At 46.2% G+C, this 18,087-nt stretch overlaps 1 protein-coding gene across 4 annotated transcripts in view; it reads left to right on the top strand.

Annotated features, from left to right (window-relative positions):
- The window catches only part of diaph2 (diaphanous-related formin 2), a 706,015-nt gene extending 688,240 nt beyond the window's left edge, over positions 1–17,775 (top strand). For all 4 annotated transcript variants that reach the window (XM_029725953.1, XM_029725962.1, XM_029725944.1 and 1 more), the window contains one exon: positions 17,506–17,775. In XM_029725953.1, the coding sequence (XP_029581813.1) occupies positions 17,506–17,570 (65 nt within the window). In that variant the 3' untranslated portion in view covers positions 17,571–17,775. The remainder of the gene's footprint in view (positions 1–17,505) is intronic.
- The last annotated feature ends 312 nt before the right edge of the window (positions 17,776–18,087 follow it).

Below are 18,087 nucleotides of genomic sequence, written 5' to 3' on the forward strand. Positions count from 1 at the left end.
GCAAGGTGACAGTCAGGTTACAGCCATGTTACAGCCAGGTAACAGCCAGATGACAGCTAGGTGACAGCCAGGTGACTGCCAAGTTGCAGCCTGATGACAGCAAAATGACAGCCAAGTTACATCCAGGTGACAGACAAGTAACAGCCAGGTGACAGACAAGTAACAGCCAGGTGACAGCCAGGTAACAGCCAGGTGACAGCCAAATTACAGCAAGGTTACAGCCAAGTTAGAGCCAGGTTACAGCCAGGTTACAGCCAAGTTAGAGCCAGCTGACAGCCAGGTTACAGCCAGGTTAGAGCCAGGTGACAGCCAGGTGACAGCCAGGTTACAGCCAAGTTAGAGCCAGGTGACAGCAAGGTTACAGCCAAGTTAGAGCCAGGTGACAGCCAGGTGACAGCAAGGTTACAGCCAAGTTAGAGCCAGGTGACAGCCAAGTTAGAGCCAGGTGACAGCCAGGTGACAGCCAGGTGACAGCAAGGTTACAGCCAAGTTAGAGCCAGGTGACAGCCAGGTGACAGCCAGGTTACAGCCAAGTTAGAGCCAGGTGACAGCCAGGTGACAGCCAGGTTACAGCCAAATTACAGCCTGGTGACAGCAAGGTTACAGCCAGGTGACAGCCAAGTTACAGCCAGGTGACAGCCAGGTTACAGCCCGGTCTAGGGGTCACTACTGATCCTGTCTCATATTCTCAGAATTATCTCATATTTCATGGCTTTTCCTCATGTAAACCTAATCAAAAACTAGCTAACAATAGCTCACAATGACAGACGCCCAAGCATCTGGCGAGCCATCCACTGAGATGTTCAAACCGCTTACTGCACACCCTGTCGCTCCGATTGAATGAAAGAGAAACAGGGAAGTAAAAACATACACAACTCGGAGGATGGGGCTTTTACAGCATGTTATCATGATGCAGATATACAGGGAGAAAGAGTCACGGAGAGAGAAAGATACAGAGAGAAAAGCAGAGAGAAAACAGAGAGAGGCAGAGAGGTTGGTGACAGCCTCCTCCCTTGTTGCTTTTTGCACTCGTAAATGCTTCAAAATACACATTGGGATCCTAACCAATGTTGTGCCACCAAATTGGGTTCCGGAACAGGAGCCACCTCCTTCAACCACGTCCCTGTTTCCCTTGTTACCGGTTTCCCTCATTCCCCTGCTCCCCCGCTCCTCCGAAGGGGCAAGGCAAAGCCCCATAAAAGAGTGATGAGGAGCCTCAGCGAGAGGACCTGTGTACATCACTTTATTCAGGAACGATCACTTATTTATAGGTGTTGGAATCGTGTTGTTTGCTTGTTTTATTGAAAACCTTGCGGGTAAAGTGGCACCGGTGCTGGCATGTGAATGCCATCTCTCGGGGGCTTCTCTGCAGAAAAATCGTCTTCCTTTTTGGTAAATAAGTGATGAATGTTTTATTCCCGCAAAGATCCATTGTCGCCCGGGATGTCTTGAGGGACATGTTGGTGCGCTCCGTGTGGAAAACAACCTAAAACACACACACACCCACACACGTCTCAGGTCAGTGGTGGACCCCTAACTGTGCTACACAGAGTAAGTGGCAGCCGTGATTAAGGAAGATGCATGCATAGCCTACATATTTTTGCTCTCACAGTGAAAGGCAACAGAGCAGACTGTTTGCACTTACTACAACCTTACTTAAACATCCAGTCACACTGAACATCTACAACCTTACTTAGACATCCAGTCACACTGAACATCTACAACCTTACTTAGACATCCAGTCATACTGAACATCTACAAACTTACTTAGACATCCAGTCACACTGAACATCTACAACCTTACTTAGACATCCAGTCACACTGAACATCTACAACCTTACTTAGACATCCAGTCACACTGAACATCTACAACCTTACTTAGACATCCAGTCACACTGAACATCTACAACCTTACTTAGACATCCAGTCATACTGAACATCTACAACCTTACTTAGACATCCAGTCATACTGAACATCTACAACCTTACTTAGACATCCAGTCACACTGAACATCTACAACCTTACTTAGACATCCAGTCACACTGAACATCTACAACCTTACTTAGACATCCAGTCACACTGAACATCTACAACCTTACTTAGACATCCAGTCACACTGAACATCTACAACCTTACTTAGACATCCAGTCACACTGAACATCTACAACCTTACTTAGACATCCAGTCACACTGAACATCTACAACCTTACTTAGACATCCAGTCACACTGAACATCTACAACCTTACTTAGACATCCAGTCACACTGAACATCTACAACCTTACTTAGACATCCAGTCACACTGAACATCTACAACCTTACTTAGACATCCAGTCATACTGAACATCTACAACCTTACTTAGACATCCAGTCACACTGAACATCTACAACCTTACTTAGACATCCAGTCACACTGAACATCTACAACCTTACTTAGACATCCAGTCACACTGAACATCTACAACCTTACTTAGACATCCAGTCATACTGAACATCTACAACCTTACTTAGACATCCAGTCATACTGAACATCTACAACCTTACTTAGACATCCAGTCACACTGAACATCTACAACCTTACTTAGACATCCAGTCACACTGAACATCTACAACCTTACTTAGACATCCAGTCACACTGAACATCTACAACCTTACTTAAACATCCAGTCACACTGAACATCTACAACCTTACTTAGACATCCAGTCACACTGAACATCTACAACCTTACTTAGACATCCAGTCATACTGAACATCTACAACCTTACTTAGACATCCAGTCATACTGAACATCTACAACCTTACTTAAACATCCAGTCATACTGAACATCTACAACCTTACTTAGACATCCAGTCATACTGAACATCTACAACCTTACTTAGACATCCAGTCATACTGAACATCTACAACCTTACTTAGACATCCAGTCACACTGAACATCTACAACCTTACTTAGACATCCAGTCATACTGAACATCTACAACCTTACTTAGACATCCAGTCATACTGAACATCTACAACCTTACTTAGACATCCAGTCATACTGAACATCTACAACCTTACTTAGACATCCAGTCATACTGAACATCTACAACCTTACTTAAACATCCAGTCATACTGAACATCTACAACCTTACTTAGACATCCAGTCACACTGAACATCTACAACCTTACTTAGACATCCAGTCATACTGAACATCTACAACCTTACTTAGACATCCAGTCATACTGAACATCTACAACCTTACTTAAACATCCAGTCACACTGAACATCTACAACCTTACTTAGACATCCAGTCACACTGAACATCTATAACCTTACTTAGACATCCAGTCACACTGAACATCTACAACCTTACTTAGACATCCAGTCATACTGAACATCTACAACCTTACTTAAACATCCAGTCATACTGAACATCTACAACCTTACTTAGACATCCAGTCACACTGAACATCTACAACCTTACTTAGACATCCAGTCATACTGAACATCTACAACCTTACTTAGACATCCAGTCATACTGAACATCTACAACCTTACTTAAACATCCAGTCACACTGAACATCTACAACCTTACTTAGACATCCAGTCACACTGAACATCTATAACCTTACTTAGACATCCAGTCACACTGAACATCTACAACCTTACTTAGACATCCAGTCATACTGAACATCTACAACCTTACTTAAACATCCAGTCATACTGAACATCTACAACCTTACTTAAACATTGAGTCCTATTGAATGGATTACTCTGGAGTACTCTTACTCTCTGTCAGTTGATTGCAGTGATTTAGATATAGGCTTTCGTATCTCCTTCTGTACTGTTCAAGAATCAGTTTCCTACAGGGTATTGAGGAGGGAACTGCACATTCCGCCTTGGCCCTTTAGAATGAGTATGATGCAGTAACATGGCACCTCACTTGCCTCCCCTCCCTTAGCTGAGAGGGCATCAGATAAATCAAAGTGCTAGACTTCACATCCTAAGTACAAAGCATCATGGGAAAGAGTGAAGTGCGGCCCATACCAGGTTGATTTGTGTACATCCGGGAGCGCCAACCGATTAATGATTTAGAGTGGAGAGAAGAGAGAGCTCACTCTGTCTTTAATGCCAAGCCACGCGAAACACAGCATCTTTGGCATCTTCTTCACCAAATGGGTCTGATGTTGTTGAGGAAAGAGGCTCCTTTTATACCCTCACTGCACCGCCATGATTTCTCTTGGCTCTTTTTGTGTGCTGGAACACATTAAAAAAATATATGTCTTTAACACCATAAGGCGAGGATGGGAGAGGGTCCTGATGAAAGTAACCAGGTTTGAGAAGGGCCCGGGGGCACGTTTTCTTGTGGGGAGAACTTTCCCAGGGTAGACTTTTTGCAAACTTATAGTTTGAGGTTTTGTGATGAGAAACAAGGGACTTGAGTGTTTGGGTGTGCAGAGTACAGTACCTGCGGGGTATCTGAGGCACATTAGATTCCATATATCCAGACCCATATTACTGAACAATGGTCATAATAGCTGTTCTTTGCCTATTTTTCACTGTGGATATTTACTGCATGCTGTTGTTCTTTTATAGAAGTATATTGTGATCTTTTACTATGGCAGCAACACGTCTTTCTTTTCATAACCCCTTTCTCAGGTGAATACTGGTCTGTTTTCACAATCTCAATAGACTGCTTAGAGTCCACTCATCAGGTGTTATTTCTCATGGTTTGTGAATGGGTGTGTGTGTCTTTGTCTCCTCATCTGTGCGTGTGTTTATAAGATCACTGGTCAATTGCACACAAGGTCCAACTGAAATGTGACTTCCTCTTTTAGCCCAACCCCTCCTAAAGACACACATACAGTACACATACATGCATATAGAAGTTTTGGAGAGGTGCGGGGGGCTGCCACACTGGGCACCCAGGGAGCTGTTGTTGTGGGGGGTTAAGTGCCTTGCTCACGGGCACAATGGCAGGTAATGGCATCTAGGATTTGATTCCAGCAACCCTTCCGTTGCCAGCACACTTCCCGCCAAATTCTTCCCATCGGACCCGGGATTTGAACTGGCAATCCTCCGGTTGCTGGCCCGCTCTCTAAACACTAGGCAAGTCGCTGACTGTGTGTGTTTTTGTGCCTGCCTCCTATGTGTATCTGAGGATATGCACCTGTGTGTGTGTGTTGGTGCGTGTGTGTCATTGAGAGTGCACTCTGAAGGTGTCATTGTGGTAGCCAAAGCCCCTGTAGGCTGTCAGACAGTGAGAGATGCAGCACCTCTAAAGGCCATGATTTTCTGGGCCCCGCTGTCTATTAAAAGCCCTGCAACACTTCTCAGGGCTGTCTCGCGGTGCCCGCTTGGTCCCCCTCAGGTCCCTGAAGGAACAGCAGAGTAGGAGACAGCCCCTTTCAGACCCTCCAATGCCCCTGTCTTGTCATTTTGAGGTCATCAACGGAATCCAACGGTAATGAGGCATTGAGTTGTCAGGGCGTCCATTTTGTTTTGAGTCTTAAAGTAGGCATCCCATCAGCTCAGTACTGTAGGACTATTATATTGACATGTTTGGTGTTATTCAGGGATGTATAGCGAAGGAAAAGATCGATGAATGTGATGACAATGAGTTCATGGGCGGCGAGTAATGTGAATGCTGATGCTAAAATGTAGCCTAAAAGGTGTGTAAGCGCTATATACTTCAACAAATAGGTGCGTACCCTCCTATTCATCCCTGGTTGTATTATTTTACTCCACTCCCTCTCTCATCCTACCACCAACCCCCCAGCCCTTAGTGCTCTTCCCAAGGTCAAAGGTTAGCCCATCGTAATGGTGTCGTTACTTCCCTCAGTGATTTACGCTAGTTTAAGAGTGGGCCCTCAAATCCCCACTGCCATGTTGTGGATTTGTATGAATATGTCAGTCCTCCCTCATCGTGTGGTTTAAAAGGATGGATTTCTACATAGAACCCCTCCCCATGACATTCAGAGTGGGGACAACAGGCACCCTCAGAACAAGTATACAGCTAAATCAACTCTCGTTTTGGACAAACAAATAGAATAAACAATCTATCGATCTCCCCACCAAACCCCCAACAATCCACCCTCATATCAACATGATCTATCTGTGTTTATCTTTCTGTCTGGCGTTCCCATCATCACCAAGGATTTTGTTTCCACAACCCGGCATTATCTGGCGTTCCCATCATCGCCGAGGTTTTTGTTTCCACAACCCGGCATTATCTGGCGTTCCCATCATCGCAGAGGATTTTGTTTCCACAACCCGGCATTATCTGGCGTTCCCATCATCGCAGAGGTTTTTGTTTCCACAACCCGGCATTATCTGGCGTTCCCATCATCGCAGAGGTTTTTGTTTCCACAACCCGGCATTATCTGGCGTTCCCATCATCGCAGAGGTTTTTGTTTCCACAACCCGGCATTATCTGGCGTTCCCATCATCGCAGAGGATTTTGTTTCCACAACCCGGCATTATCTGGCGTTCCCATCATCGCAGAGGTTTTTGTTTCCACAACCCGGCATTATCTGGCGTTCCCATCATCGCAGAGGTTTTTGTTTCCACAACCCGGCATTATCTGGCGTTCCCATCATCGCAGAGGTTTTTGTTTCCACAACCCGGCATTATCTGGCGTTCCCATCATCGCAGAGGATTTTGTTTCCACAACCCGGCATTTTGTTCCTGTATTTGTTTGGTGATCCATCAGTCTATGTACTTTATCACTCTGCCAAACCATCCATTTACGCTCCCATCTGTCTGTCAAACTATATCTTAGCATCAATTTGTCTAACTATCTCTCTGTCTACTGATTCAGATGTTAATCAAAGCATTGCTGCTGGTTTAGCTCTCTTCCTGCAGGCTGGTGTATTACGGCTCTGCAGGCCTCAGAATTAGACCCTTGTTTAAGCGGCTCCAGCAGCAGCAAGAGTGTCTGCAGCAATTAGGCTCCTCCGCACTCCCTGTTATCCTCTCTGCCTGCTTACATACATACATGCATTCAGGTCACACATATAATTACAGGCAATTCACAGCTATTTCTGTGGTGACATTTGGTTGAATTGGATGGTGAGGGATTCTAGGTAATGGAGACAGTGATGTGTTTTTTTCGCCAAGGGGAACGATGCTGCTATTTCTCTAAGTGTTTTGATTGATGTTGGCCTATGTTATCATGGAATGATATGTTATGGTTAAAGGTGTGTGTTTTTGGCTGCAGTCACTTTAACACATGGGTACAGATGACAAGCGGTGGCGAGGCGGAGACAAGCCGAGCTGTGCTGAACCAGGTCAGTTTACTGGCTCGTGGTCGAGCTCGGCCCAGCTCTGTTCTCACTGGAGCAGCTAGGGCCCCGATGCCCACCCTGGCCTCCTGCCGAGCCCCCAATCAGTCTTGGAGCATCAGCGATGGTCCCCCTCGGGCAGCCCTGTGTCGGGGCCTGATGGATTGATTACCTGCTGTCCTGGAAAAGGCCCTAGCTGCCCCAGACCCCATCTGTGTCCATTGCTGACTCCAAACCCAGATTGCCCCCCGGCTGCAGGCTCGGGCTGCTAATGACCCCCCCCCCCCCCCCCCCCCCCCCCCCCCAAAGGCCCACTGTCCATACTAGCATCCCCACAGCATTATATACCCCAATCCAACGCTAGCCTTTTGTCAATACGGACAGCTAGCCTAGTGGTGAATCTGAATGCATTGAGAAGGCACCCTAACGATTTGAGGAGTGTATGCACATTTGAAGTTTTTTTAGTCTTGAAGCCTGCTTCCTGAAATCTAGTACTGAGAAGATGATCATGAATGGGAGTTTTGCCGCTAGCGCTTGATCGATTGCAAGAACGTTTTCATCTTTCTGCTTTTTGGTGCGTTTGTGTGTTGCCTCGACGGGTCCGAAGAATGCCAGGAAGCATTGTTCTGTGGCTAAATAAATCACCTCCAGTCCAGATATCAGAAGGGATCTCTGAATGTGAGATGGCCCAATGAGAGATCATAAGTACCAGCTGCCTGTCAAGCTTGTTGTTTTCAATCAAAAATAGAGGACAGAGCACAAGCTAGGCTGCAGAGGAAGGAGTTTGGACTTTTCTTTTGAGATTGACACACACACACACAAACACACAGCTTTTATCTCTCGTCCCGTCTTACTGTTTGTCCCTGGTACAAACCTGTCAAGGCCGTCCCGCTGAGGAGATAAACTAGTACCCTTTCTTTCCTCTAAAAATAAGCATTTGTTTATGGACACGTGTAGTGATTTCCAGCTCTCCTGCGCCGTATTGTGTGCCGAGCTGTCAAGAGACATTACTCTCAGCCCCTACTCCCCTTTCAGCCACAGCGAGCAGGGGAGAGAGAGAACGAGGGAGAGGGGGCAGCAGACAATGGAGGAGTGTGGGGTGAGGAGTGAGTGGGGAGTGGAGCGGCACAGCAGTGGGCAAAGGAAAAAGCAAGGCCTGTAGCAAAATGAGTTAAGATGCTGCATCTTTTCAAATAAGGGGCTAAAGGGCCCGGCCGGTCAGTACTTTAATGCAGTCCTTAAGGTAGATTTGTGAGAGAGGGGCAGTTGGGGTTGGGAGAGAGAAAGGTTGTATTGAGTATCTGGGTCATTCATCAGTGTGTGTGCGGCAAGCAGCGTGCTACATCACAGACGACCCAGTGCGTGATTGAAATCTACGAAACGGACATGACGAGCAAAGATTAGCTCCATCCAGGTCTCTGATGACTCGCATCAGTCGGAGAGAGAGATGGGGAGAAAGTGAGTGCGAGAGAAAAATAACAAAAGAGAGAGAGAGAGAGAGAGAACTGGAGAGTAGGAGAGTGGGGAGAATTTCAGCATCTTGCCTCAGCATGTTTATCCAGGACCATCGTCTGTGTTTCCTCTGTCACGTCACTCTGATCCCTTCTTCCGTCTGATGCGGGCCATGTGAAGAACACACACACACACCACACACACACCCCTCAAATCTCTTCAAATCTCCTATGCTCATTTAACTGACATTACTTAAGACCAAAGGTCTTGTTCAAACGCATTGTTCACCAAATACCAGACATGAGACATTGCCTTACATGACATCCTTCGAACAATGAAATGCTGTGCCAATAAAACAAGCTTTGAGCGAGCTCTAGCTGTTTGTTGAGTTAGTGTTAGGAAATAGATAGCAATGTTCAGAGGGAGTTTACATAAATCAATGTAACTCTGACGGTATATGACAGGGTTATATTTGTTACACAGTTCAAATTCTGTTTTATTGATAATGCGTCCCTCCACGTCTGTCAATCTTCTGTATTTTCTCAGACGCTGTCACGCAGCTAATGAATGTATGCCTATAACAGAAGCTGATCAGACAAATGTAAAGTCATGTAGGAGGTTGCTCCTAGTAATCCCCTAATCTTCCTAAATGTAAAGTCATGCAGGAGGTTGCTCCTAGTAATTCCTTAAACCTCCTAAATGTAAAGTCATGCAGGAGGTTGCTCCTAGTAATCCCCTAATCTTCCTAAATGTAAAGTCATGCAGGAGGTTGCTCCTAGTAATTCCTTAAACCTCCTAAATGTAAAGTCATGCAGGAGGTTGCTCCTAGTAATCCCCTAATCTTCCTAAATGTAAAGTCATGCAGGAGGTTGCTCCTAGTAATTCCTTAAACCTCCTAAATGTAAAGTCATGCAGGAGGTTGCTCCTAGTAATCCCCTAATCTTCCTAAATGTAAAGTCATGCAGGAGGTTGCTCCTAGTAATCCCCTAATCTTCCCAAATGTAAAGTCATGCAGGAGGTTGCTCCTAGTAATCCCCTAATCTTCCCAAATGTAAAGTCATGCAGGAGGTTGCTCCTAGTAATCCCCTTGTCACGACTTCTGCCGAAGTCGGTTCCTCTCCTTGTTCGGGCGGTGTTCGGCGGTCGACGTCACCGGTCTTCTAGCCATCGCCGATCCATTTTTCATTTTCCATTTGTTTTGTTTTGTCTTGTTTTCCCACACACCTGGTTTTCATTCCCTCATTATGTGTTGTGTATTTAACCCTCTGTTCCCCCCATGTCTTTGTCTGATATTGTTTGTTTGTAAATGCTTGTGCACATGTTGACTGGTGCGCGTCGGGTTTTGTACCCAAGTTGTTATTTTCTTGATGGCGTTGGTTTTGGAATTAAACTGCTCCGGCTATTACCTAGTTCTGCTCTCCTGCGCCTGACTTCCCTGCCACCAGTTACCGCACCCCTTACACCCCTAAACCTCCTAAATGTAAAGTCATGCTGGAGGCTGCTCCTAGTAATCCCCTAAACCTCCTAAATTAAGTCTGTGTTGTAGACTATACATTTCAACTGCAACTGATAGATCACCTAAAGACTGATATGAGATCAGATTTCAAAGGGTCACAGTCTGCCCATGTTATTTTAATCTCCATCCCTCCACTCCTCCCCCTCTTCCACTCTCCTTCTCCCCTTTCTCTCTCCACTCTCTCCCTCCTTCTCCCCCTCTCTTTTTCTCTCTCACCCGCTTTCTCTCCAGCTTTCCCCCCTCCCCTCCTCCAAAACTTAAGTTACCATTCAGTCGGATTCCAGTTTTTCCACATCCCCAAAAAATGATCTTACCTTTGAAAGAGCTTCTGTTGTGGTGCAAACTGTAGTTTTGCTCCTGCAACCCTATAAGTGAAAGCCAAAGAAATAGCTGTTCTCCCCCCTGCATCCCATTTATATATCTTGTTTGTGGTGTTTCTGGGAGCTCCATTACTCCACAGCCACCAGCCCTGGCTGAGGCGAGGGAGAAGATTTGAGGGAGAGTTACACTACATGGCCAATAGTATGTGGACACCTGCTCGTCAAAAATCTCATTCCCAAATCATGGGCATTAATATGGAGTTGGTCCCTCCTTTGCTGCTATAACAGCCTCTACTCTTGAGGGGAAGGCTTTCCAATAGATGTTGGAACATTGTGGCAGGGACTTGCTTCCATTCAGCCGCAAGAGCCTTAGTGAGGTCGGGCACTGATGTAGGGTGATTAGGCCTGGCTCGCAGTCGGTGTTCCAATTCATCCCAAAGGTGTTCGATGAGGATGAGGTCAGGGCTCTGTACAGGCTAGTTAATTTCTTCCACACCGATCTTAACAAACCATTTCTGTATGGACCACGCTTTGTGCAGGGGGGCATTGTCGTGCTTAATCAGGAAAGGGCCTTCCCCAAACTGTTGCTACAAAGTTGGAAGCACAGAATCATGTAGAATGTCATTGTATACTATAGCATTAAGATTTCCCTTCACTGGAACTAAGGGGCCTAGCCTGAACCATGAAAAACAGCCCCAGACCATTATTCCTCCTCCACCAAACTTTACCGTTGGCACTATGCATTGGGGCAGGTAGCGTGATTTGTTGGAAAGGTGGCATCCTATGACGGTGCCACGTTGAAAGTCACTGAGCTCTTCAGTAAGGCCATTCTACTGCCAATGTTCGTCTATGGAGATTGCATGGCTGTGTGCTCTATTTTATAGACCTGTCAACGGGTGTGGCTGAACTAGCCCGAATCCACTAATTTGAAGGGGTGTCCACATACTCTTGTAGAAGCAGCAGCAGGGAGCCTAACTCTCAGAGAACTGGGAGTAAACACTGTGTGTTGACATGTGGCACAGAAAATATTTAATTACCCCTTATTTCTTTTGTCTCATTGAAATATAAAGTATTGTGTGTGTGTTTGGGGGGGGGGGTAGTGTGTATGGGGACGCGTGCACTAGTGCGTCAACAAATAAGTTGAGTAAGGATTCAGTTTGCAGAAAAGCCCTATTCAATCACAATCCAGAAGAAACAGAACCTAGGCCCGGTCTGCTGTGTATCTTTTCTCATCCTAAGAGAAGGATGGTGATTATGTTTACCTTAACCACTGTTTTCTTAACCCTGATGGATACGAACAGCGTGTCTTTGTGGTTGTAATGAACTTTAACATTCATCATCCGGAATAGTCTTCCTGTTTATAGGGATCCCTGGAAGATCTTACTGGGAAGGCTTTGATAGATGACTGACAGGCTTTCCCTTAGCGTTCAGATCACAGGCCCCGCTGATGATGTAATTCTGTGTAATTAGTAAAAGATGACAGTAACACAAAACCCATTATGGGTTTTAATCTCTTTTGCAGGGAACGCACCAGAGATGCGGGAGCTCCCCTATCACTCCATCACAACATGAAATGGCATTTTCCCAGCATGCCTTTCAGCCAATCAGATGGGAGCTGTGTGTGTGTGTGCGCGTGCGTGGTTGGTTAGACTGTTTAGTCATGTTGGCATCCTCACTTCGTATTACCCTTTGCTTATAGACGCTGTCTCCCTGTGGCGTGGATCATTGTGATACATTGTGATACACCCCTTAGAGTGTGCGCGTGCGTGTGTGTGTTGTGTGATGTGTACGTCACTCTTTACCCATGCCCCTTGGTGCGCTGCTTCACCACTCGAGAAACAATGCCAGTCATTTGCATTTAATTAAGTTCTGTGAGAGCTAGACAAGTCCCCACTGTAACCAGGAATGCTGTTCTTCTTTTGTCAATTCCTCCTTTCTCCTTCTCTTGTGCTTCTGCGTCTTCACTAAATGAAAGATGTCGCCTCAGGGAGAAGCAGGTAAAGGAAGCCATCAAAACCAGAAGACAGAAATACGCTTGAAGTTGTCTGATGTGTGGTTGTCCTTGTATTGTGTGTGTGTCTATGGGTGTTGGGTAAGTGTTTTCATTTCTGTGTAGAGGATAGCTGTAATGTTTCGTCTCTCAATAGAAATGGCCACTGTTTGTGCAGTTGTTGTCGCTAGATTGATGTGGGGAGGAAAGATTGGCGTTTATACCTGACGATGCGAACTGGAAGGGTTTTATACCTGATGATGCGAACTGGAAGGGTTTTATACCTGATGATGCGAACTGGAAGGGTTTTTCCCCGATGATGCAAACTGGAAGGGTTTTATTCCTGATGATGCGAACTGGAGGGGTTTTATACCTGACGATGCGAACTGGAGGGGTTTTATACCTGATGATGCGAACTGGAGGGATTTTATTCCTGATGATGCAAACTGGAGGGGTTTTAGACCTGATGATGCGAACTGGAGGGATTTTATTCCTGATGATGCAAACTGGAGGGGTTTTATTCCTGATGATGCGAACTGGAGGGATTTTATTCCTGATGATGCGAACTGGAGGGGTTTTATACCTGATGATGCGAACTGGAAAGGCTATTGAGAAGGAAATGGTTCCACTCTGAGATATCCTCCGGGGGGGGGGGGGTAGTTCCACTCTGAGATATCCTCCAAGGGGAGATGGTTCCACTCTGAGGTATCCTCCAAGGGGAGATGGTTCCACTCTGAGGCATCCTCAAAGGGGAGATGGTTCCACTCTGAGGTATCCTCCAAGAGGAGATGGTTCCACTCTGAGGCATCCTCCAAGGGGAGATGGTTCCACTCTGAGGTATCCTCCAAGGGGAGATGGTTCCACTATGAGGTATCCTCCAAGTGGAAATGCATTTGATTTTACTGCCCACTTTTTTTTCTTCCATTCTCTTGCCAAGTAAAAGCTTCCCCATACCTTTAACAATAGGCTTGATGCAATTACCCATGTTATTTTAAAACTGTTGTGCGGTCTCCTGAATGAAAAGGATGGTTTGAATGTGATGGTTTGAATGTTTTGTTTTAATTTCTGCACTCAATGGCTGGCAAACAATGCACCAAATAATTTTAAGATGTTTGATTCTCTTGAAGATGTTTTGTGTCTCGTTATGACGACGTTAGCACAGTTGTCGGCATTCAACTTGCGGTGATGGTTTGAACCATTTCCAATTTCCACCTTCTACATGCAGTGGCTGGTTCTTCACTGCAATGAAAAAGTTCAAGAAGATGTTCAAGTCTCTTCATGCCGACCTTAACGAAGTAGTTTCAATTTAACTTGTGCCTTTCAAATGTCAATATTCCTCACACAATGGCCGGTTGTTTGCCGCACCGAACAAGTTCAAGAACATCTTCTAGTCTTTAGCACATAATGTATAACTTCAAATCTTCAAAGCAATTCCAAACTGAAGACGAAAATAATTTCCTGGAAGTGTTTTCGCTCCATCCTCCTCTTCATCTCTTGGCCATGCACAGTCCCTCTCCCTTTTGTCTTTCATCTCTCCTCTCTCCTCCTCCTCTTCTCCCTCCCACGTCTGGTAATAGATACAGTCAATTCTGACCCCAGTATTAAAGGGAGGAGAACTGTATTCTCCAAGCACTGCTGTTCTGATGGGCTCAACGTTAAAGGCGAGTGCTCGCCCCGAAATGAGGTCACCTTGATTGGAATTGCAAATGGCAAAGGCGAGAAATCGGACATGGAGGTTTTCAGGATTTTTAAAAAGTTCTTCCTTGGTCTCTCGTTTTATTCGATTTTTTAACATTGGTGGTGGTTTGCGTGGAACATTTGGCGCCTGCGAAAGGAGTTTGAGCTTGCCCCTCAGGCACGGTGAAACCCTTGGAAGCGTTTTTGAAGACGGAATGGATGAAAGAGAGGGTGATTGAGGAATGTCGCTCAGATGTTCTCTGCAATACGGAGCATGCCAAGTTCAGAAGGTCGCAGGCTGTAACTTTCACCAACTCAATGCAACAAGAAGCATATAGCACATCTCTCGCTTTCCATACATATACAGTATATCTCTCTGGATTTCTCTGCCTCTCTCTCTCTCTCTCTCTCCCTCTCTCTCTCTCTCTCGCTTGCTCTCTCTTTCTATCTCTAGGTTCCTAACTCTCTTTTTTTATATCTGCTTTGCTTTCTTTCTCTCCCTCTCCCACTCTCTCTTTCTTTCTCTCTCTTTTACTCTCTCCCTATCTGTTACCCCCCCACAGCTCTCTCTCCTCCATCCTTCTCCCCCCCTCTCCTCCTGTGCACCATCTGCATGTTCTCCCTCCATCTGAGGCGTCTGTTGGGAATCCTGGTGGTGGAGACATATGCACACCGCCGCCGTCACAATCACTCTTAGCTCATTACCTGACGTGATGGATGGAGCCGGCGCCATTAAACAACGCCCAGCCCGGGACGCCTGGCACCCCACAGCTGGCACTGAGTAATGGGCACCACCATGGCAGCATGGCGGCGCCAGATTTGGAGACCGCCAGGGGAGGCTCGTGTGGGCGTAGCTAGCTACCTTGTTTCCGTGGATAACTCGCTTCCTGGCCATCCAGTGCCGCCCAACCCACCTGCCACCTTGCATGGCAGGGCCGGTGCCATGAGTAGCCATGGGCAGCCACAGTTGGCCTTCTGGAGGGAGGGGGTGTTTGTATAACTCTATTATGGAGAGGTGAGAGTGGGCCGACGCAGCCTACCCAAAGTGTTCTAACTGGTTGGCTCACAGGAGCAGCCGGAGTGAAACCTCTTACGGAAATATTGGAAGACTTAATAGAAATTAGCAACAACGCACCTCATCATGCCTGTCTGAAACTAACCAAAGGAAACCACCTCTCTCTCTCTCTCCATCTCCCCTGCTCACTCTCTCTCCGTCTCCCCTGCTCGCTCTCTTTCTCTCTCCCCTGCTCTATCGCTGTCCCTCTCTCTCTCTCCTGCTCTCTCTCTCTCTCTCTCTCTGTCTTCCCTGCTCACTCGCTCTCTATCTCTCTCTCCTGCTAACTCGCTCTCTATCTCTCTCTCCTGCTCACTCGCACTCTCTCTCTTCCTCTCCCCTACTTACTCTCTCCCTATCCCCTGCTCACTCTCTCTCTCCCCTGCTCTCTCACTCTCTCTCTCCCTCTCCCCTGCTCACTCGCTCTCTCCCTCTCCTGCTCACTTGTGCTCTCTCTCTCTCAATTCAATTTGAATTCAACTCAAGGGCTTTATTGGCATGGAAAACATATGTTTACATTGCCAAAGCAAGTGAAATAGATAATAAACAAAAGTGAAATGAAATAAAAAATCTCTCTCCCTCTCCCATGCTCACTCGTGCCCTCTCGATCTCTCACTCTTTCCCTCTCTCTCCCCTGCTCAGTCACTCTCTCTCTCTCTCTCTCTCTCTCCCCTGCTCACTCTCTCTCTCTCCCTCTCCCCTGCTCACTCAGTCACTCGCTCTCGCTCGCTCTCCCTCTCCCCTTCTCACTAACTAACTCTCTCTCCCTCTCTCTCTCTCCCCTGCTCACTCACTCTCTCTCTCACTCTCTCTCTCTCCCCTGCTCACTCTCTCTCTCTCCCTCTCCCCTGCTCACTCAGTCACTCGCTCTCGCTCGCTCTCCCTCTCCCCTTCTCACTAACTAACTCTCTCTCCCTCTCTCTCCCCTGCTCACTCCTTCTCTCTCAAATCAATTCAAAGGGCTTTATTGACATTGGAAACACATGTTTACATTGCCAAAGCAAGTTAAGCAAGATAAGTGAAACAATATAAAATGAACAGTAAACATAACATTCACGTAAGTTCCAAAGGAATAGAGACATTTCAAATGTTATATTATGCCTATATTCAGTGTTGTAACGATGTGCAAATAGTTAAAGTACAAAGGGGAAATAAATAAACATTGTATTTACAATGGTGTTTGTTCTTCACTGGTTGCCCTATTCTTGTGACAACAGGTCACAAATAATGCTGATATGATGGCACACTGGTATTTCACCCAATAGATATGGGAGTTTATCAAAATTGGATTTGTTTTTTAAGTCTGTGTAATCTGAGGGAAATATGTGTGTCTAATATGGTCATACATTTGGCAGGAGGTTTGGAAGTGCATCACAGTTTCTACCTCATTTTGTGGGTAGTGTGTAGATAGACTGTCTTCTCTTGAGATCCAGGTCTGCCTACGGCAGCCTCTCTCAATAGCAAGGCTATGCTCAGTCTGTACATAGTCAAAACTTTCCTTAATTTTGGGCCAGTCAGAGTGGTCAGGTATTCTGCCACTGTGTACTCTCTGTTTAGGGTGAAATAGCATTCTAGTTTGCTCAGATTTTTTGTTAATTCTTTCCAATGTGTCAAGTAATTATCTTTTTGTTATCTCATGATTTGGTTGGGTCTTATTTTGTTGCTGTCCTAGGCCTCTGTGGGGTCTTTTTATTCTACAGAGCCTCGGGGCCAGCTTGCTTAGGGGGCTCTTCTCCAGGTTCATCTCACTGTAGGGGATTGCTTTGTTATGGAAGGTTTGGGAATTGCTTCCTTTTAGGTGGTTGTAGAATTGAACAGCTCTTTTCTGGATTTTGATAATTAGCGGCTATCGGCCTAATTATGGTAATTCTGATCTCTTCATCTCCCCTACTCACTCGCACTCTCACTCTCTCTCTCTCCCCTGCTCACTCGCTCTCTCTGTGTGTTGTGTGCTGTGTTTGTGCTCTTCCTTGGCAGTTACTATGACACTAGACGCAAGCACCGCCACTCCAGGCCCCTCTTGTCTCTTCCCCTCCACCGTGCTGCTCTCTTCTTAATCAGCTTGGGTTCTGTTATTGATGTTTCTCTCCCTCCTCCTCTCCTACCCCTCACACCCTCTTTGTGTTACTATGACTCTAACAACACTTTCCTGTTCTCTTTTTTTCCCTCTCTCTCTCTCTCTCTCTCTCTCTCTCTCTCTCTCTCTCTCTCTCTCTCTCGCTCTTCAGACACCCGCCGCGCGGTCCTGGAAAGGTCTCGGTCGCGCCACAACGGAAACCCCCAGGCTCGATGATGGCCCGCACCTACCAGAAGACGTTAGATAAGTGCCAAAGAGACCTGCGAGGAGAATCTGAGGACATCTAGCAGAGGGATGGACCCCCACAGCGTGGCGCGCACACACACACACACACACACACACACACACACACACACTGCCAGGTCTTGATGAAAACAAAAGGCCCCTAAAGAGCCTAAGAGTAACTGAGAAAACAAGAACAGGACATCATCACACAGGATATTCAATAGTCATACTGTTGGTCTGATTGCCTTACATATTTATTCTCTACTTTGTCATGGCTTTGCCTGTACATTACTGTCTAAAGCTTTGGTTGTTTTGGGGGGGGGGGGGGGGGGGAACGATGTACTTGGTTGCTCAAATTGTCATATAGTCTCACAGAACTTCACTATATCTGTCAGACAACCCAACCATCCTAAAAACTGCCACACCTGTCCTCTCATCTCTGGTCATGTACTTCCGATTGGATGCAGTTTTGCTTGAATTCTGAAACGTGAGTAGGGATGTAACTAGA

Source organism: Salmo trutta, chromosome 3, assembly GCF_901001165.1.
Source record: "Salmo trutta chromosome 3, fSalTru1.1, whole genome shotgun sequence".
NCBI lineage: Eukaryota > Metazoa > Chordata > Actinopteri > Salmoniformes > Salmonidae > Salmo > Salmo trutta.